The following is a 21,599-nucleotide window of genomic DNA, read 5'->3' as shown; positions in this document are numbered from 1 at the left end:
TATCTCTCCATCCTGGGACCTCGCAAGTGTACTCCTTCTGATGGATCCCCTCTTAGACCATCTTTCCTCCCATTTATCCAAATCCCTCCACACTCTGATACTCAGGATCAGTTCCTTTATGTGTACTTTCAGCCCAATCATCCTACGCTCATCTAGATTTTGATCCGTGCAATTTAGCCTATGGTTGCCCTGTAAAGCTTTAGTTCGTGACATGTCTATCATGTACCTGTCTGCCAACTCAGATAATTTTTCATGAACTGACCTCGCTTTCCGAGTAACATCCTTAGACATAAACAGTATTTCATCATGATCATACAGCTCTATCCTTTCCATTGGCAAAGTGCCGTCTATTATTTCATCCAAGTCTGATTTTAAACTCATTACATCGAGCCGTTTTGCTTTTATCTCAGCTTTCAGTACCTCACTCCTAGGCTGTTCGTTTACATCCCTCTCACCCCCACTACGAGCCCTACGTCTCGGTGCAGGTGAGTTATGAGGCGTCCTTCTTGCTTCTCTTTGTTCCCACCTTTCTAGATCCCAAGCTTTCCCATCCTCCCTTGGGGTATGGTGGAACAATGTTCTATCCCCCATTACTGCGTTCTGTCTTTTCGGCTCGGTCTCTCTAGATGCAAGATAGGATCCTCCGTTCTGTTATATATCACTGCAACTCCCTTGCTGTCTGGTGTCACTCAATAAACGATAAGGTCCTTCACGATCCTCCATGTTCCCACGATCCCGTCCGTGATCACTGGATGTATGGCGAGACCTTTCGCGACTCTCTATATTCTCGTGACTCCAATGTCGCACATTTTCTCCCGGGGCATGGTGAGTGCACCTGAAGCTATCTCGGTACTCCTGCGTCTTTCGTTCTCCCTCACTAAGAATGAGGCGAGGCACTCCCCCACACCCTGCACTCTTGTCCTCACACATTTGTCTAGTGCCACCGATAGTATGGCAAGTATCTCCCTTGCTTCCTTGACTCCCTCCCTCCCACTCCGGGCTGCTTTCGCCAGCTCCGCAGTGAGAGAGGATCCTGTTATCCTGATCTCTCCATTCTGCTTCTGTTTCTAACCTTTTATTCTGAGTCTCTTCGGCAGCATCCCATTCTTTCAAATACTCCCTTAATTCCTTAAAGGTTTTTGGTTTCGGTCCCCTCAGATCCATCTGTCCTCTCTGACCCCCCTGTTCTATCCAGGGACCCGTTGCTGAATTCAATGGGGTACTCCGACTCTTTGGTCCTAGCAACTGCCTTTGGGAATTGATCGTATTATTCCTACTTTCCATCTCTGCCCTTTCCCTGTCCCATCGTGCCTGTTCCTCCTGCTGGACTCCCTTCGGGTTGTAGATTGACACTATAGGACCTATGGTAACAGGTACTTGTAGAGCATCTGGCAATTGATACGACCTTGCACACTGCGTTTCTGGCACCTTCTGGACCACGAATCTTCCTACTACTCTCTGTACGGGACTAGATTGAGGTACTTCCTCACCTTTCTTGGGATCCCACTCTGATGTGGGGAGCGGTTTATATTCCCCCCACCTAGCCCCATCCCCTTTCTGTAGTTCGGGACTTTCGGCTTCTCTGTTGTACGGTGGTGGTCTATCTAATAATAGTCTCTCTATCAGATCCTCATCCGGCTCGCTATCCTCATCTTCTTCTAGAGGTTTCTTTTCTCCCATAGTCTCTAGCATTGTGAACAGTTTGTCTGCTTCTATCTTCTGCACCCTCCACTTTTTAGCTTTGTCATCCCATTTAGCATCCTGCACTGCTTTTACCGATCGTCTCACTCTTTCTTGGCGCCTATTCAAGCTCTTTTCGTGTGTCGTTCTAAACCATGCACTAAGGGCTTCGAACTGTGTTGGCCTCGGTAGAGGTCTCGTTGCGAGCATTACCGCTTTCAGTTGGTTCAATGCTTTTATCCTAAACGTCCCGTATCTCGGGAACGTCAGTTCCTCATTTCCTTCTGTTAGCTTACTCCACTCGGAGATCCATAGTATTGAGTGTAACCCTACATTCACAGCCATATAATAAGCTGGTGTGCCTTCTGGTGGAGCTTCTTCCCCTGCATACAAGTTTCCTCTATCTCTCTTAACGATCGCCCTTAAACGTTTAAAACACTTCATTTTCAAAATCTACGATTTTCCTTTTAATTCTCTTCCTTATTTACTTCCCGATGACAACCACCAATCCCTGCGCGGCTCTCGCTGACCAGCCTATTCCAGTGCGACTCTACGCTGACCGACCAATCTCAGCGCGGCTCTACGCTGACGTCACTCGTCCCCTCTGCAGCAGTTCCCCTCCTTTCTCAGCTCGTCTCACGGTCTTGCATGCGTTTTCATTCATACGCCGAAAAATGACTACTTCCGTCCAAGCGATCACTTTTCTTGACTATACGTCCACAGTCTAACTGTAATTGTCACCTCAACTGACGAGACGTCTTCCTCTCACTTCAGACGCTCGCCTTAACTGATAGGTTACTTACACACAGTAAACGTCCGACCAGCGTCCGTTACTCATACACTCACTCTGTCACTCCCCCTATCATCGGTCCTACGGGCGATCAATGGTACCTCATGACCCCCTTTACAATGGTAGACAATTACTCTGGGTGTTCGATACACCCGAACCACTTAAGCCCTCCTCTGGATCTTAAGATTTTATCCGGTTGCGCGCGCTCACAACCTTCCCTCAATCACACTACAGGCATTCAACTCCGCTTGACATTACAACACAAGTACAACACAAAACACCGCAATCTGGCAACGCATGACCCTTATACTCACTCTCGACCGACTCTGCTGCTTTTCTCTCGCACCGTCAGCACCTTCTTCGGCAGGGATTCTTCTTCTGGTCGTCGATGACTAGGGACCTTGGGGTAATCTAAACCTGGCCTAGGTTGTCTTCCTCAAGAAGAAAACCATCTTTCTCTGCTACCAACTGCGGGGAATGAGATTTTGATATCTTTTCTGATTACCTAGATACCTATCTCATTCTTCCTTTTAGATCGATTATTTTCTGTCATTGAGTAAAAGACAAACCCCACATAGGTTAAATCAACCCCATAGACTGACGCAACTCTGAAGAACCACTTACGACTGATAAAGTTTTAAAAGTTTAATATAAAATCAGAATTAATTGCATATACAATCCTCTCAGGATAAGATTCAACAAGTATACAGGAATTAAAAGGAACATAAATTCCCTAAAGAATCTCAGTCTACAAAAGAATACAATTAAAATCAATTCCAGAATCAACAGATTAAAAAGCATAGACACAAAGTAGTTCCGTTGCGTCATCTACAAAAAGAGAATAACAAGTTAATTCTGTCCCTACTCTATGCTAGGTGACATCCCTACTTCGCAAGTTCCTTACCTAAAAAAGGTGTCAGCAGTTTGACTTCCAAAGAAGTTCAAACTCTCTTAGCCTCTAATGGTAACTTATATCGAGAAACAGTACCCTCTCTGCCTACCCATCCGCTCTCTAAGGGTCCTCGGCCTACTGTTCTCTTGCGCTCTGCTCTCTCTCTGCGCTCTGAGCTCTTCGCTTGCTCTTCTCCCCGGGGTGCTGTCCCTAAATACACAATCACAGTATGGGTGGAACGCCCCTTGACGCCCACCACGTATACATTTACACATGCTCTCATCCTTGGGTTTTTCCATAGCTTCATCTCTTCGCGTCGTCCGTTAAGTTGACCTTGCTTCTTAGGCGCCATCTTCGTCTTCTTGCTGGTGACTTCATTGACATTCCAGTTGACACTTTCAGAGCAAAGTCTATCACCTCAACAGAACTCCATTCATTACGGTTGTGATTATAACCTCGTTTGGTCCTGTGAACGGTCATTTCTAAACAAGACCCAAATTCCAAGCGTCTCTTATCTCACTTAGGCCATAAACTTCGTCCAGCATTGTCACCTTAAATCTAGCAAGACCTTTGACTCTTGTCTCGCACGTACAGATCAAGGCTATCCCCTGTTCCTGTGAGCCCACTAAATTACATACAGCGGACTACACTCTTGCGAACCCTTGGTCAGTTAGGTTAAAATCACACATGACCACACTTTCTAACATTCCTACAAACTCTTCTACACAGTATAACCTTTAACACACATTTATATATATATAATCGAATTAGCGAATCGGTGATTATACTTGAATCCATGTTACATAAAATACAACGTTTATATTCTCGTTTCTACACAGTGCAATATAGTCTACACATTTCTTCGCTTTCATATTTCGTCTTCTTTCTCCGTCTAATGATTACATACGTATATTCAGTTTAGCACGTTCTAACGTTCTTAAGCATTTACACGTTTCTATATTAGACCACTACATATACCGTCTTTCTAATGCATATTCTAAAGTGAATACAAATACATTTCCTATTACCTAAGTTACATCGGCTAACTTATACGCTACAAGTGCTACTTCATGTTACAACTTCTACGTTTATGCGATATGCTTGTAAATATGGTACGGACATACTTTTCATTCAAATTGCGCTCTCTCAACAGGATGTTCTCTTGGGTGCAGAACTTTTTCATTTCCCTAACAGTGATGCACAGTCAGGGGATGTCCATTCTGACAGTGGATGTTCTCAGCAGGGAACTTCCGTCATCTCTGAACTTTTCTCTCCTTCCTCAGGTGCTCGATCGGTTGTACAGCATTGGGGGTTCCTCATGTTCGATCAGTTTGCATCAGTAACCAATGCCAAAGTGGACTGGTTTTGTTCAAGACACAGGAAAAGGTATTTGAATCTTGTTTAGGGGGTGCTAAGAAAGGTTCCTTTTGAGCCTTTCGATCCAACTGTATAGTCCCTCAACCTTAAAAAAAAATTATTGTAGTGAACACGGCAGCAAGAGGTTTCGGGGAGTTGGGAACTTGGTCTTGCAAGTTCCCCTTCTGTAGAGTTTCTCAGTGCAGGGTGGTTTTGGTTCAGGTTCCACCTTTTGTTCTGTAGGTCAACTCCTCCTTTCACAAACAGGCACAGGTTTTTCTCCCAGTGTTTTTCTTCTTCCTCGGATGAGGAAAAGAGGTTGAATGCTTTAGATCTTAGGAAGGCTTCCATTTTCTAACTAGAAAGAGTTCAGCCTTTTAGACGGACTGAAACTTTCTGAAATTTGGTCCATCGAGCAGAGGTGAGAAACCTACAGTTTTGACTCTAAGCAGGTGAATCAGATCCCAGATTGTTAAGGCCTATGAGGTTGAAGGACAGGTTCCGCCTGAAGGGGTGCAAGGCAGGTCTATTTGTTGTGTGCCAGTCACGGTAATAGAACTGCAAGATGTTTCAACACCTTGACCGCGGCGCAAATTCAACTGCGGTGCTAGGGAAATAAATAGTGGGCGGGGTTCGGACGGTCGGGCCGTCCTCCTCACACGCCCACTGTGATGGCCGAGAGCCGTCGCGCACACATAAAGGGTTAATACCCGTGACTTGTAGAGCAGCCTCATGGTCTGACTCTTCTACCTGTGTGAAGCTTTACTGGCTTTTGGAAGTCTCTTGAGTGCACTCCCCTTGTTGTCCTCTGATTGTTTGTTTTCCGTTTGATAAAGCCTGGTTCTGTTTCTTTGCCAATGTCAGTTGTCCATGTGATTTGCTTGTTAACTTGCAACTGTAATGCGTTCAAACAAGGGAGGGACATAAAGGTATTGCTTTTATTACTTTATGGTAATTGCATTACTCTGAATCCTACTGCCTCGCTTTAATTAATACACCCTCCCAGTGCTTAACTACTCACTAGTGGGTTAGTTGTGAGCTTGATTAAAGTCTAGGAGGTATGACAGGGGGCTTTTATTGTGTGGTTCTTCTTAGAATTGATGTTTGGGGGAAGCTTTGTTCGCCCTAAGTTTGCAGGGTATGCCCAGACGTGGGTCCCTTGCTCATTTTGCTTCTGGATTAAAGCTAGCCTGGCTGATGGGGGGTGTTGCCCTGAAACCGGTCTCAGGATGCGTGTTTCCGGTCCAGGGATGACCTGGCTTGGCAATTTAGGCCGGACTGTTCCCATGAGGAACAAGGTCAAGACTTATTCACATATGGCTGGGTCTGAATTTGTGTGGCAAAGTGAACTAAAGAACAATTATTGATTCAACCCAGATCTGTGACTGGGGTTGAGTGTCTGAAAAGTTTCACTGCTCCATCCATCATCTCCTTGTGTTTGCTTTGTCCATCCTAAGTTGTCAGGGTATGCCCAGACGCGGGTCCCTTGCTCACTTTGCACTGGATTCAAGATAGACTGGCTGATGAGGCATGCTACCCCGAAACCGGTCCCAGGATGCTTGTTGCCGGTTCAGGTAAGACCTAGCTTGGCAGTTCGGGCTGGACTGCTCCCATGAGGCACAGGGTCAAGACTGATTTGCATACAGCTGGGTCTGAACTGAGGTGGTGAAGTGAGCTAAAGAACGATGATGGATTCAACCCAGATCTGTGGCTATGGATGGGTGTCTGAAAAGTTTCAGTGCTATGTCCATCATCTCCTTGTGTTTGCTAAATAATAGAAGCAATCATTCTCTTTCACGTAAAACAACAGCGCTGGCTGAAACACATTGTGTAAGAGCCCCCACCATGGAGTCTGTATCCCAGGATATTGTTATTCACACTTGACCTCCACCCCTCTAGTGAAAATATTTTATAACATCAGGAGACACTGAACCAGTCTCTTTTAAGAAAATGAAATGCTCTTATGAGGGCCTGCACCTCAAACAGTGGTATGCCCCGGCTTTCCTTGACACAAGCACCTATGAGGCTGCTGCCGGGCTATGTCCAACGGGGAGCAGGCGGGGAGTTGAAGCCCATTTAGCCCAATAGGTGTTGCACGCATGCTTCTGAATCTAAAACTCAGTCGGTGCCACTGACATGTATGTTAACTGATCAGGGTAGCAGAACCTGCTACACTAGTCTTTGGGATAAACAGGATTTAGCTCAGTCCAGGATTGGCCTTTGCTTCATTCGAGGGCACCTTTCCTGTTTATTATTGTCTGGTATCCTGCGATTAAGGGGGCAGTGGGGGTGGGTGTGGGGCATCTAATAACTGGCTTAAGTCCTGCAGCCAGCAGCAGGAAGGGAGACAAGACAGCTCTTTAGTCACCAGAGGGTATGAAAATGGCACAGTCACCTTACGGTATATTTTGTTCTGTTTATTTAAATCTCGTGTCTTTCGCTGGTGCAGCTATTAAGTGGGACTAAGTGAACAATATGTACAAGCATTGGCAAAATTGATAGGTCCAACGCACACATGCCATTAAATGTCAGATCTCTTGGCTTTGCCAAAGCTTATTTAAAAATTGCACAGGCTATTGCATCTGCTGATACTTGTTTATACTTGATTTGCAGAAAAATGTTAGGCAGTCCTGCGAAATACTGGTTGGATGGTAACTCCACATCTACCTGAATGTGGGCTCTTTGGGGATGTCCATCCCCAGAAAGCTTCGGTAAGTGGCATAGTCCAAGGCTTAGTGCAGATGATTGGTCTAGGCAGAGATGGCGGTGGGGTCTGTGAGTTGTATGCAGGCATTTATTCTCACAGCTCACATCTGAATGTGCGCTGAGGCCGGACATGTAGAGTAGGGTCATGTTTCTGTTGTTCCTCAGGTGACCAACTGTCCTTAAATTTCATGGATCGTCCGTCATTTTGGTGTAATGTTTGTTGTCTGTAATCATTCCTTTTACGGATGCATTTTGTCCGTAATGTTGGAGATTAATTACAGCGAGCTGTGCTGTTCCCCTGGGAGAAGCCCCAAGAGATTAAAAGTTCTTAGGGGTGGCTCCCACGTCTCTGTTGAACTCCAGAGGCTGCAGCAGCCCCCCCCCCCCTGAGCTCGCACAGACCAAGGGCAGGCCCATTGTCATTTCGATTAAGGCTGATTATCCCCTTTCGAATGACAATGCACCATCTGCCGTTAGCACATCATGTGCGGGTGAGTGCCTTGGAGTCCAGTAACTCACTTGGAGCCAGTAGATCGTAGTTAGTGATTACAGAGGAGCTTTCCCCAAACAGAGCACTGGGGGTAACTTGCAGCCTTGTGAAATGTGCTAATGTTGTTCACTGAGAGTGAACGGAGCAAGAGCAGTGATGGGGCAGGAGAGATGATGAGCCAAGAGAGGTGACCGGGCAGGAGAGGTGACAGGACATGAGAGGTGACAGGAAAGGAGAGGATGATGGGCCAAGAGAGGTGGCCGGGCAGGAGCAGTGACGGGGCTGGAGAGGTGATGGGCCAAGAGAGGTGGCCGGGCAGGAGCGGTGACCGGGCAGGAGAGGTGATGGGGCAGGAGAGGTGAAAAGGCAGGAGAAGTGAACAGGCAGAAGCAGTGAATAAACAGGAGCAGTGAATGGGGCAGGAGGAGTGACTTGGCAGGAGAACTGATGGGGCAGGAGCTTTGATCGGGCATCAGAAGGAGTGCTGACCGGACAGGATCAGTGAATAGGCAGGAGCAGTGCACGGGCAGGAGCAGTAAACAGCAGGAGCAGTGAACGGGCAGGAGCAGTGAATGGGCAGAAGCAGTAAACGGGCAGGAGTGGTGACTGGGCAAGAGCGCTGATGGGGCAGGAGCAGTGACAGGAGAGATGACAGGAAAGGAGAGGTTATGGGGCAGGTGGGGGGACCGGGAAGGGGAAGTGACGAGGCAGGGGAAGTGACGAGGCAGAAGAAGTGACGAGGCAGGAGAAGTGACAAGGCAGGAGAAGTGACGAGGCAGGAGAAGTGATGAGGCAGGAGTGGTGACGGGGCAGGAGAAGTGACGCAGCAGGAGCGGTGGAAGCAGTGAACGGACAGGAGCAGTGAATGGACAGGAGCAGTGAACAGGGCAGGAAAAGTGATAGGACATGAGAAGTGATCGGCAGGAGAAGTGACGTGCAGGAGAAGTGATGGGACATTAGAAGTAACAGGGCAGGTGAAGTTACCAGGCAAGAGAAAGTGACTGGACATGAGAACTGACTTGTATTTAAGTTCTTTGCCTATTTATTTATATACTATTACATGACATCCACTGATTTGTCTGTAAAGCATACCTTTTGTCCCAAATTTTTGTCCTGAATTATGACCTCCGGTCCTGAATTGTTGTCCTGTATTTTGACCCTTTGTCCTAAATTTTTACACTCACCGTCATGAATTTGCGCCCATGCCAGTTGGTCACCCTAGTTGTCCTCCCTCCCCCTTTTTCTTTTGATTGTAAGTAATAATCTTGAGAGTCTGCTTTATTGGCCAAATCAGGATGGAGCTGGAGCTAGAGTTGTCATTAGGACAGGTGGCAGACAAGCTTAGGGGGCACACACTAGGCCAGAAGGGTTGGGGCCCTCACAGAAGGGGATGTTGGCAGGCAGATTGCAGGGAAGTGTTGGTGAAATAAATAAAAGGGAGGTGTTGCTGAATTATTTAATGTTTTGTTGGGGGTTTACGCAATTTGGGCTCCCTTGGGTTTAATGCAATGGTGGCTGCTATGGGGGCGGAAGAGGTGGGAGGAGGAGTTAAAAAAGAGAGAAAATTGCACTTACCTGACCGACGCCTCTCCCTTGTTCTTATTTTCTCCTCAGGAACAGGAAGCACCCAGGCTCCCACTCATTCCCAACCAATCATGACGCTGCTGATACACCCAGGCCTGGGTGGAGAACATGCAGAGTGTGCATGACGGTTTGGTCGGGCCAAGAGGGCAGGTCAAATCATGCACGTTCCACTCCTCCCGCTGCTGGCTGACAGATGGGTCATTATGGAAGGCAAGGTTTTGAATTTGGAACAATGTGTTAGTGATATTCAGGATGTCTCCTCTGAAATACCTCTGCTGGAAAAAGAGATTCCAAAGCTAAAACTCCATACTGAGGATCTTGAAAATCGCAATCCTAGGAATAACCTAAGGCTAGGTCGCCCCCACGCACTGCTGCCTGCCAGTAAGCCAGTTAGCCTCCCTCTGATTGCCGCCCCACGCACTGCTGCCTACCTGCTGCCTGCCAGTAAGCCAGTTAGCCTCCCGCTGATTGCCGCCCCCACGCACTGCTGCCTGCCTGCTGCCTGCCAGTAAGCCAGTTAGCCTCCCGCTGATTGCCGCCCCCACGCACTGCTGCCTGCCTGCTGCCTGCCAGTAAGCCAGTTAGCCTCCCGCTGATTGCCGGTTCCTGATACTGCCGCTTCGGATGACCCAGCCGCCGCTGAGCCGCCCGCCCCAAACTCTTCCCGTCGCTGCCTCCCTGCGGCCCCGACCCCCGCCAGCCCATTCGCCGCCCCGCTCCTGCCACCCAGCTGCTCCTCTCTCCCGGCTCCTTACTTAAGGGGACCGTGATCCTGGAGTAGGGAGCGACCGCTGAGCCTGTCACCAGGCTAGGTCGCCCCCACGCACTGCTGCCTGCCAGTAAGCCAGTTAGCCTCCCGCTGATTACCGCCCCCACGCACTGCTGCCTGCCTGCTGCCTGCCAGTAAGCCAGTTAGCCTCCCGCTGATTGCGGCCCCCATGCACTGCTGCCTGCCTGATGCCTGCCAGTAGGCCAGTTAGCCTCCCGCTGATTGCCGCTTCCTGATACTGCTGCTTCGGACGACCCAGCCGCCGCTGAGCCGCCTGCCCCAGACTCTTCCTGCCGCTGCCTCACTGCGGCCCCGCCCCCCGCCAGCCCATTCGCCGCCCCGCTCCCGCCACCCAGCTGCTCCTCCCTCCCGACTCCTTACTTATGATGACCTCAGAGCGACCGCGATTGTGCGCTGAAGGCGCGCCAAAGGCAAGCCTGTCTGCGCCCGTCCGCACCTGGACCGCGCCCAGCGCCAGGAACCCTGGATCCCGACGATGCCAACGTACCCGACGAACCTACGACAACGCCACCCTCCGCGCACTCAACACCGGCCTGAACCCCACCTGCTACCTGGCCACCGAAACGCACCCACGGACCCTTCACCTGCCAGGAGTGCAAATTCACCTGCATCCGCCCAGGACCAGCACCCGCCAAACCTACCACCAGCAAGAATCACCTCAAGTGCATCCTGCTCAACACCCGCTCCGTCCACAAGCACGCAGTTGAACTCTGGAACCTCCTAGACACAACAGCACCGGACGTCGCCTTCCTCACGGAAACCTGGATGAACGCCACCTCAGCCCCCGACATCACCATAGCCATCCCGGAAGGCTACAAGATCACCCGGAGAGACCGCATCAACCAAACCAGAGGAGGCATCGCCATCGTCCACAGAAACACCATCTGCATCACAACCAACTCAGACGACACCCTCACCACCGCCAAACACCTGCACTTCCAGATTCACACCGACCCCAGGACTACCCTCAGAGGCACCCTAATCTACAGACCCCCAGGTCCACGTACTCAATTCAGCGAAGCCATCGCAGACTTCGCAAGCCCGCACGCCCTCTCCTCCCCAGACTACATCCTCCTAGGAGACCTCAACTTCCACCTGGAGAACAACAATGACAGCAACACCACCACCCTGCTGGACAACCTCGCAAACCTCGGACTCAAGCAACTGGTGAACACCCCCACGCACTACGCCGGCCACACGCTTGACCCCGTCTTCTCCTCCAGCAAGCACATCTCCTTCAGCCACTCCACCGGACTCCACTGGACACACCACAGCTACGTCCACCCTCTGCACCTGGAACCCAGTCAGCACCGAAGACACCGCCCGCACTGTGAGCACCATCCACTCTGGCTCTTCCACCGACCCATGCCCACACCACATCTTCAACAAAGCCGACTCCATCATCGCACCCCAACTCCGTGACGTCATCAATAGCTCCTTCGCATCAGCCACCTTCCTAGAGAGCTGGAAGCATGCCGAACTCAGAGCCCTCCTGAAAAAACCCACCGCGGACCCTACGGACCTCAAAAACTTCCAACCCATCTCGCTCCTCCCGTTTCCTGCCAAAGTCATCGAGAAGACGGTCAACAAACAACTCTCCGCCTTCCTCGAGACAAACGGATCCCTCGACCCGTCACAGTCTGGTTTTCGAGCCAACCACAGCACCGAGACCGCCCTCATCGCAGCCACCGACGACATCAGGTCTATGCTCCACAACGGGAAAACCATCGCAGCCTTCGACACGGTATGTCACTGCACCCTGATACAACACCTCAGCGACACCGGAATCCAAGGCGCGGCCTTAGAATGGATCAGCTCGTTCCTCGCCGGTAGAACCCAGAGAGTCCGCCTTCCCCCGTTCCGGTCAGAAGCTACCGAAGTCATCTGCGGCATCCAACAAGGATCCTCGCTCAGCCCCACCCTCTTCAATGTCTACATGAGCCCCCTCGCAGCCATCGCACGCAAACACAACCTCAACATCATCTCCTACGCAGATCGCCAGCATTCACGACAGCTTCGGCGCACAGACCAACGACCCAACCACCGAACCAGCGCACCCAACCGCCACCCTCTGCACCTGGAACCCAGTCAGCACCAAAGACACAGCCCGCACTGTGAGCACCATCCACTCCGGCTCTTCCACCGACCCATGCCCACACCACATCTTCAACAAAGCGGACTCCATCATCGCACCCCAACTCCGCGACGTCATCAACAGCTCCTTCACATCAGCCACCTTCCCAGAGAGCTGGAAGCATGCCGAACTCAGAGCCCTCCTGAAAAAACCCACCGCGGACCCCACGGACCTCAAGAACGTCCGACCCATCTCGCTCCTCCCGTTTCCTGCCAAAGTCATCGAGAAGACTGTCAACAAACAACTCTCCGCCATCCTCGAGACGAACGGATCCCTCGACCCGTCACAGTCTGGTTTTCGAGCCAACCACAGCACCGAGACCGCCCTCATCGCAGCCACCGACGACATCAGGTCTATGCTCGACAACGGGAAAACCATTGCAGCCTTCGCCACGGTATGTCACTGCACCCTGATACAACGCCTCAGCGACACCGGAATCCAAGGCACGGCCTTAGAATGGATCATCTCGTTCCTCGCCGGTAGAACCCAGAGAGTCTGCCTCCCCCCGTTCCGGTCAGAAGCTACCGAAGTCATCTGCGGCATCCAACAAGGATCCTCGCTCAGCCCCACCCTCTTCAATGTCTACATGAGCCCCCTCGCAGCCATCGCACGCAACCACAACCTCAACATCATCTCCTACGCAGACGACACACAGTTGATACTCTCCCTCACCAGGGCCAGCCTCCAGGAAGGAATGAAGGACGTCGCGGAATGGATGAAGCTCAGCCGCAACCTGGGCTTCATCCTGGACTTGGAATGGTATTAAAATCCTTATCTCCTCAATTGATTGTCCAAATATTGTAATTGCTGGTGATTTTAACCAGTTGCTTGACCCTTTTTCTGATAGACTCTCCTCGAGCAAATTTCATCCTGACAAATCCCATGAAAGTTTTTCACTTTTAACAACCCGTCAGACACCTCTCTTTCTAATATTTGGGATACTTTTAAGGCGTCCCTACGAGCCTTCACTATATCCTATTTGTCTAAAAAGAAGAAACTAAATAGAACTAAATATGAAGACCAACTCAAGAATATCAAAAGGCTTGAACACTCTTATTTCTCCTCTAAGTCTACTGATGCCCTTCAGAACCTAATAAAAGCAAAAACTGAGTTAAATAAAATCGCTACAGTTGAAGCATGTAATACCTTGCTGAAAGTGAAACCTAAATTTCATGGGGGCCAAAATAAGGCTGGTAAAATGATGGCAAATTATCTAAAAATAAAATCTGAACGTAAAACGGTAGGCCCTATTCTTAATGATACTATCAATAAACTGGTTTCGTCTGATGAAGACATTGCAGAAGTTTTTCATATTTACTATCAAGCTCTTTATACCGATGACACACACCCTTCTGAACAAAATTTAACTTCTTTTTTCGATGGCCTCCCCTCACCTCCGTCACTTCCTGATGAATTTGGCCAGTTAGAGAAAGATATTTCTCCTCAAGAAGTTCTTCGGGCTATCAATTCCCTCAAAAAATCAAAGGCACCAGGACCTGACGGATTACCTGTTGAGTTTTACTCAGCATTTCATGCCATTTTTGTGCTGCAATTACAGCAACTTTTTAATTCCTTTATAGCTGACGCTAAGGCGTCTGGGTCTTTCTTGGATGCTCTAATTATTATAATTCCCAAACTCAAAAAAGATCACTCCCAGTGTAAAAACTATCGTCCTATATCCCTGATTAACTATGATTGTAAAATTGTTGCCAAAATCCTAGCTTCCCATCTTGATTCTCTTATCCCGCTTTTGATTAAAACGGACCAAGTTGGTTTTGTGAAAGGCAGGTTAGCAGCAGATAATGCTCATATGTTTTCCAATATTATTTCTTATAGTAAACATTTTAAAGCTCCACTAGCAGCCCTTTCTTTGGATGCTGAGAAGGCCTTTGACCGTATCAATTGGCAATTTATGTTTCGTACCTTACAATGGTTTGGTTTGAGGCCTGCTTTTATTTCCCTGGTTAAGCTCCTATACTCATCTCCCCGAGCCAGTATTTTTGTTAATAACCAATTTTCTAGATTTTTTTCCTTATCTAGGGGTACAAGACAAGGCTGTCCTCTTTCCCCGTTATTGTTTATCCTTTGTCTTGAACCTTTTTTGGAACGAATCCGAACTAACCCTAACATTAATGGTTTTAAACTCACCTCTATTGAAACAAAAATATCGGCATATGTTGATGACGTCTTGGTTTATATGGCTAACCCTGTCACCTCTCTCCCTCCTTTTTTGGACGAAGTTCGTTTATATTCCTCCATTTCAGGCTATAAACTTAACTTATCCAAAACAGAAGTTTTGCCTTTAAATTCCGTCTGCTATCAATACATGTTTGATTCTATTGATTTCACGTGGTGCCCTTCCAAAATTAAATACCTTGGCATTTAGTTTTCTTCATCCCTCGCTGACATGCTCAAACTTACCTTAGCCTCCCTTGTACAAAAAATCCAATCCCTCCTACACATTTGGTCTCCCCTGTTCTTGTCCTGGTGGGGCAGACTTGATACTATTAAGATGATGATCACGCCACATATACTTTACACTGTTTCTATGCTCCCGATAAAAATACCCAATTCATATTTTAATCGTATACATTCTATTTGTTCTAAATTCTTGTGGAATGATAAGCACCCTCGTATTGCCTTACACAAACTCATCCGCCCTAAGAATGAAGGTGGTGTCAGTTTCCCCAATTTTAAAACTTATCACTCTGCTTTCCTGATTAAGCAATCCTTTTCTTTAGCTTATGATTTTATGGATACCGCGCTACCCAGATGGGTTGCTTTTGAACGCTCACTGTTAAAGGATTTCTCGTTTCAACACACTGTTTTTATGTCAAATTGTTCTTTTTTGGCCAAACACCCGGTCTTAAAATATTCACAAACACTACTTCACAGCACATTCTCTAAGGATCTATCCCCTCTTCAATGTTTTTTGTCATCGATTGCATGGTATAATAAATTCCTCAAATATAAGGGCAAATCTTTCTATTATAAATATTGGAAAGAAAAGGATATTTTATTTGTTCATCAATTTTTCTCCAATAATACTATTATTCCTTTTCATGAATTAAAAGCTTTATATAATTTGCCCTTGTCTTATCTTACTGAGTATACTAATATTACTGCCGCCATACAATGTCACTTAGCTACTCTTTCAGCACCTGATACATTACCGTCTTTCTCTCCCTCTACTCCCCTATATCTGTTGTTTTCAATACTCCAACCTAAAGCCGCTCTTGTATATAAACTATTGTTATCAACTGTTATTGATCGACCTAAATCAAATGTTGAGATTGCAAGGGAAACTGATTTGTCTGTTTCCTTATCTGTTGATGTTTGGGATCGTTTATGGTCTAAATTGTTTAAAGTTTCTATTGCAGCACGCATTACTCAATCAGTATTTTTTATCTATCATAGAGCTGTTATCACACCTGTAAGTATTTCTAAGTTTTCGTCTTCAGTTTCTACATAATGTTGGTCATGTTCTTTGGAAACGGGCACACTTAAACACCTTTTATATGAGTGTCCTTCTGTTTTATCCTTTTGGAATTCTGTTTGCAATATTTGCATGCGAATGTTTCATTGCTCCTCTTCATTATCATTACTAAATGTGTTTTTAGACTCTGTATCAGCTGATATAGATGTTGTACCATCTAGTGCTAGATTGCTTGATCTTTTTATTGCTATTGCTTTTAAAGTGATTCTCTCTTGTTGGAAAGATAACTCCAAATTGTCTGTACTTACCTGGTGGAACTTCATTTGTGACGAGCATAGGATTGCCATCGCTTCCTCTTCTTCTGTTTCCTTAAAAATTAAATCTGATCTTCTATGGCTCCCTTTTACTACCTATCTCTCGTCCAAATCTCCCAATTGATTACTTAGTCCTTTCCTTCCTTGCACATATTCCCCTTAGTCTTGATCTAGCTCTCTCTTTTTCTTCTATTCTCCTCTTTCCCTCCTCTTCTTTTCCTCTCTTTCTTCTTTTCCTCAATCTTTACTTTCCATTTCTTCTCATCTTCTTTCTCTTAACTTTGTTTTTACATTCACCATATGCCTCATGTTTATCTTATTTTGGTTTACCTGAACCATTATATGGCTTTGTATTGTTTTTGTTAAAACTTAATAAAAAAATTCTTAAACTGAAAAAAGAAGTTTTGGAGGCAGTCTTTTGCTCTTAAACTGGCTTGTTCATTTCTCTGCAGTTCCGTCTGCTCTACCTTTCACTGCTGCTCTTCCCCCTTGTTGTCATATGTCAAGGTGTCCCTCAAGGCTCTATACTTGCACCCACTTAGTTCAAACTCTATTTGGAACCATTGGGGAATCTCCTAAGTAAATCTGTGATCCTCTATCATCTCTATGCAGACAACACTCAAATATACCTTAAGGTGTCTACCCTTGCGCGCCAGGATACTTGTTAGTTCGCGCCAGGATACTTGTTAGTAATAGAGCGCGTTATAAAAGTCTTTATAACATAACATAACATAACCCTCGACTCCATTTAAAACTGGATCTCAACTCATCAACTGATTCGGAATCCCTTCAAAACTGAATTCCTCCTCCTCTCCTCCTCACTTTCTCCTCCCTGGTTCAATCATGGATGGATCAAATGGCTCTACTTAACAACAAACCCATCATTGTCGACAGCGCAAAATCCCTAGGTGTCATACTAGACAAAAAACTCAATCTACTCTCCCACATCAATTCCATTGCAAAGTTTGCTAGATACCATCTGCACCTTCTTTGGGGGATTAGTCACTTCTTCCCGGAGCAAGACCTTTAAATCCTGGTCCAATCGCTGGTTCTCTCTAGATTGGACTACTGCAATTCTCTTCTTACTGGCCTCCCCAAATCCCACAGGCCCCTTGAATCTGTTCTCCATTCAGCAGCTCGTTTCATATATGGGGCCAAAAAAAGCGACCACATAACACCAATTTTATCCACCCTCCGTTCGCTTCCCATCGAGGCAAGATCCATCTATAAGAGTGCCTGTATCCCCCACGAAGCCTTGCACTGCTCCTCTCCTTGCTACCTGGCGAATAAACTAAAACTCTCTGGAGGCTCTAGACCATCACATAATGCGGAAAATGTATTGCTTGAAACTCCCACTTTCAAAAAAGAAAGATCGATGGCCCAATCCTTTTCAGGCAACACAGTGAGAATCTGGAACTCACTTCTGCCTCAGCTCCGGACCACCACCTCTTCCCGGTCCTTCAAAACTGACCTCAAAGTTCTCCTCCTTCAGAAACACTTCCAAATCTCATTCACGCCCTCTCTATTCCCTGAAGGAAGTTCTTCCACTGAAGGAAATTCTGTGCTCCATGCCGATAGAAATGCCTTCCCAGTGAGTGTTTTGAGTGTCTGCCATTAATTGCAGTATTATACCTCTACTTGTATCTTGTACGCTTATGTAACATGCACACGTCACTTTTTCCTCTTGTAACGTATCGTTTGCTACCTCTTCTTGTATTTTGTTTGCTTTTGATACATGCAAGATGGTCACTTTTGCCTCATGTAACGTAACGTTTGCTTTTGTAACATGCCTGTTGGACTTGGCCCTTTTTGCATGGTCATCCCTGAACTTGTTGCCTTCCTCCTGTATTTTGTCTGACCTGTTTTTGTTGGTTTTATAACTCTGGGCACTTTGCCACTGCTGATCAGTGCTAAAGTGCATATGCTCTTCCTGATGTAAATTAATGTATGAATTAGTGTTTCCATGATTGACTGTTTGGTTTACTTGTCAGACCCTAGTACAGTGCACCAGTGCACCTGGGGTGCCCAGGGCGTGTAAATCCAAATACTGCTATTGGGCTTGCAGCACTGGTTGTGCCACCCACAGAAGCAGCCTTGTAAAATGTGACTAAGGTCTTCCATTGCAGAACCTGCGTGCAGTCAGGTACTGTCATGCTGGAAGGGAAAATGCACCCACTTGCCAGTCCCTAAACCTTCCCTTTTCTTCATATCAGAAATCCCTATGGTAGGCCCAAGGGCAGGGTGTATTGTAAGTATAAGGTAGGACAAGACCTGATGTGTATGGCATGTTATGATAGTGAATTACAGCCATTGTCGTTTTTCGCTATTGTAGGCTACCTGTTCTCTATAGGCCAGAATGGGCTGTTAGAATTATTACATTTTATAATCCTAACTGACTAAGAGAACATGGTAGAAATTTGAGTTTAGTATGCCTGGACTCGGAATGATAAGATACATCTTTTAGTGAAGTTGGTTTTAACATTCTGTGTTTGCAAATACCACTTTTAGAAAATAGGTATTTGCTTGCTTAAACCTTTCAAGCCTGCCTCTGCTAGGTTGTGTATTCTTTTGTCTGGAGCTTGTGAGTGACAGGGCTGGGGGATTCCAAGAGACAGGATGAGTCAGCCCAGTGGTGAATAGAGAGATCTGCATCTCGATGGAAGGGAGGAGATGGACCTGGGACCTGAATAGGGCTGTGCCTGCCTTCCACAATGCCGGCTCCAACCCCTGTGGTGCGTCTGATGTCTCTGCCCTGCACAGTGAAAGAGGAGAAGGAATCATGTCAACAAAGTGCTCCAGGGCTGTACTTGCCTTCCACAATGCTGGCTCCAACTCCTGTGGGGCGTCTGATGTTTCTGCCCTGCACTGTGAAAGGAAAGGAGAAGTCTGGTAAACAGAGTGCTTCATAACTGGTTTGGACTGGGCAAAGGCCCCTCTACCCTCAGAGAACAAAGGATTTGGGGTATAAGTATTGGGACCGTGCTTTTAGTGAATTTAGATCACTTTTGGACTACAAGAAGAAACGTTGACTGAGGAGAGGAATCTGAAGAAACTGAGGAGAGACTATTCCCAAGCTGAAGTGCTGCTGGGGGAATTGGCCTCCAGTGGTTGCCATACTGCCAAAGGATGGAGATAGGAACTTTGTGTACTTTGCTTTCAACTTGTGAAGGATCTCCTAGGGCTTGGAAAAGAGCTTGCCTCCTGCTGAAGCCTCAGGGATAACAGACTTCAACCCCCAGCTCCCCAGAGTTATTTTGGAAGTTCCTGCTACTGTTTTGGGCCTTCTGAGGGACTGCGTGTCGCAAGGAGCTGGAAGCGCGACTCAACAAGAACGAAGCGTGTGGCCGTTGCTGCTGCTGCCGTCGCACTTCTGAACAAGGATGTCACCGCCTGAGTTGTCGCACTGCACCCCATCGAAAGAAGCGTGCCGCAACGATGAGGAAGCATGTCCCCGTCGCTGCTGCTGCTGTTGTACTTCTGAACAAGGGTGTTGCCGCAGGAACTGTCGCATTGCACCGCGTCAAGGAAAGCTCCTCTCATCCCAAGAGAAGCGCGCTGCCGTCAGAGCTGCTGCTGTCGCATTTCTGAAAAAGGATGTCACTGCTGTAGTTGTCGCATTGTGCAGAAGCTTCACACAAACTGGGAGAAGAGTGTCGCAGCTGACACTGTTGCCAACTCACTTCTGAACAAGGGTTTCGCCGCTGCAGTCCACACATCGAACCGAGAACGTCACGCATCCCCAGAGAAGATCTTTACGTCTTTATTTCCTTTGCATCTGAACTTAGCCGCATTCCCATCGCTGTGACATTGCTTGTCGTGGAAGCGTACATTGACGCAAAGTGTTGCATTTTAAGAACTGAACTGAACTAAGCTAAAATTACCATCTTAAAGTAACAGTATTGTGTATTTTTGTCGTTTATGGTCTTGTGGTAAATCTGTATAAAGTCTACTTCTTTTTTATATAAAACCTTGTGTGGTGTCCCTCTGTAGTGTTGTCACTGGGTTACCATATGTGGTCACACATGTTTTACACACTGCCTCTGAGATAAGCCTGTCTTTTCGGGTGAGCAGGGGTTATTTAGGAGCGTAATCCCCTTACCCTGACTAGATTCAAGGGTCCCTATTAGCCAACTAGAGACCCCCAAATCTAACAATGCCCACTTGTAATTTTCTCCTCTTGTAACGTTACTGTTCCTATTGTGAAGCGCTCTGACACCTTCGGGTAAAGTCTGCGCTATATAAAATCGCATAAAATAAAATTAAAAAAATTCAAAATGGCACCTTCTTACCTGTAGGTGGCAGGTGCATCCTCTTCAGGCTCGCCTTCTCTCCGGGAGGTGTCTGTGTGAACCCCTCGGGTCCTGTCCTCGGTATCAGGCTCGTCTGCTCTGTCCCAGACCCCTCCTTCAGAGCCTCTCTTCGGTCCGGGCTCTCCCTCCCCGGCAGCATCTCACCTCCTCACTCCGCATCTTCCCCTACTCTCTCTGTGTCTTGGTGAAGCCCCAGCCCTGAGTTCCTCCTCTCCCCCCGGTCTCCCTGCTCCTGCGGGAGCCTTTTCCTCCTCTGCTGCTCTGTCCCAGCCCCCTCCTTCAGAGCCTCTCTCCTGTCCGGGCTCTCTCTCCACACCAGCATCTCACTTCCTGACTCCGCATCTTCTCTTCTTCTCTCTTTGTCTTGGTGAAGCCCCAGCACTGATCCCCTTCTCTCCCCCCTGTCTCCCTGACCGTCTGTCCCAGCCCCCTCCTTCAGAGCCTCTCTCCTGTCCGTGCTCTCTCTCCACACCAGCATCTCAACCCCTGACTCCGCATCTTCTCCTCCTCCCTCTGTGTCTCGGTGAAGCCCCTGTTCAGAGTCTCTCCTGCCTCTCTGACCCAGCAGGACCCCCTCCCCTCTCTGCCCCTCTGGTCTGGCTCCATCCACAGCCCCCGGCCTCGGTCCTGGGCTGTCCTGGTTGTTGTGTTCTGCAATCGGGAGATGACTGCCCTAGGGGTAACAACTTGGGGCCTACACTCCGGGGCATCTAAGGCTACCTAGGCCTGACACGTGGCCCTAGAAATAACTGAGACAGACTCTGGGGATAACTTTGTGGCTCTCGGTGCGCGCGTCTGAATGCCTACGTGCGTGCGAGGCCCCTCTTTATTATAGGGAGTCACATGACTTCAACGAGCCGCGCTCCTTGGCGTCAGGGGCGGGCCATCCCCAAGGACATAACACTGGTCCCCAGGGTCCGGCAGGGTCCTGAAGGTGTCAGGGATTGGAGGGTGTACGATTGCTCTGGTACAAAGTGTGGCATACCCCGAGTCACCACTCGCTCTTATGATGCTGACTTCTTTGTAAGGGGGGGTCCCCGTCTCCCAGTCTTTATCACTCACAGGCGGCATGAACCCTCCTCCTTGACACTGCGACTTCTCCTCGGCAGTCCTGGGG

General features: G+C 47.9%; 1 protein-coding gene across 1 annotated transcript in view; it reads right to left on the bottom strand.

Moving 5' to 3' along the window:
- LOC147725142 (NKG2-C type II integral membrane protein-like) overlaps positions 1–21,086 on the bottom strand; it is a 198,632-nt gene extending 177,546 nt beyond the window's left edge. Inside the window, exons 1-2 of the mRNA XM_086918185.1 lie at positions 21,035–21,086; positions 20,462–20,887 (exon numbers count right to left, since the gene is read on the bottom strand). Coding sequence (XP_086774311.1) covers positions 20,462–20,621 — 160 coding nt within the window. The 5' untranslated portion in view covers positions 20,622–20,887; positions 21,035–21,086. The remainder of the gene's footprint in view (positions 1–20,461; positions 20,888–21,034) is intronic.
- Positions 21,087–21,599: the final 513 nt, after the last annotated feature.

The sequence above is a fragment of the Lissotriton vulgaris genome, chromosome 4_1 (genome assembly GCF_964263255.1).
Source record: "Lissotriton vulgaris chromosome 4_1, aLisVul1.2, whole genome shotgun sequence".
Taxonomy (NCBI): domain Eukaryota; kingdom Metazoa; phylum Chordata; class Amphibia; order Caudata; family Salamandridae; genus Lissotriton; species Lissotriton vulgaris.
This window is presented reverse-complemented; position numbering and strand designations above follow the sequence as displayed.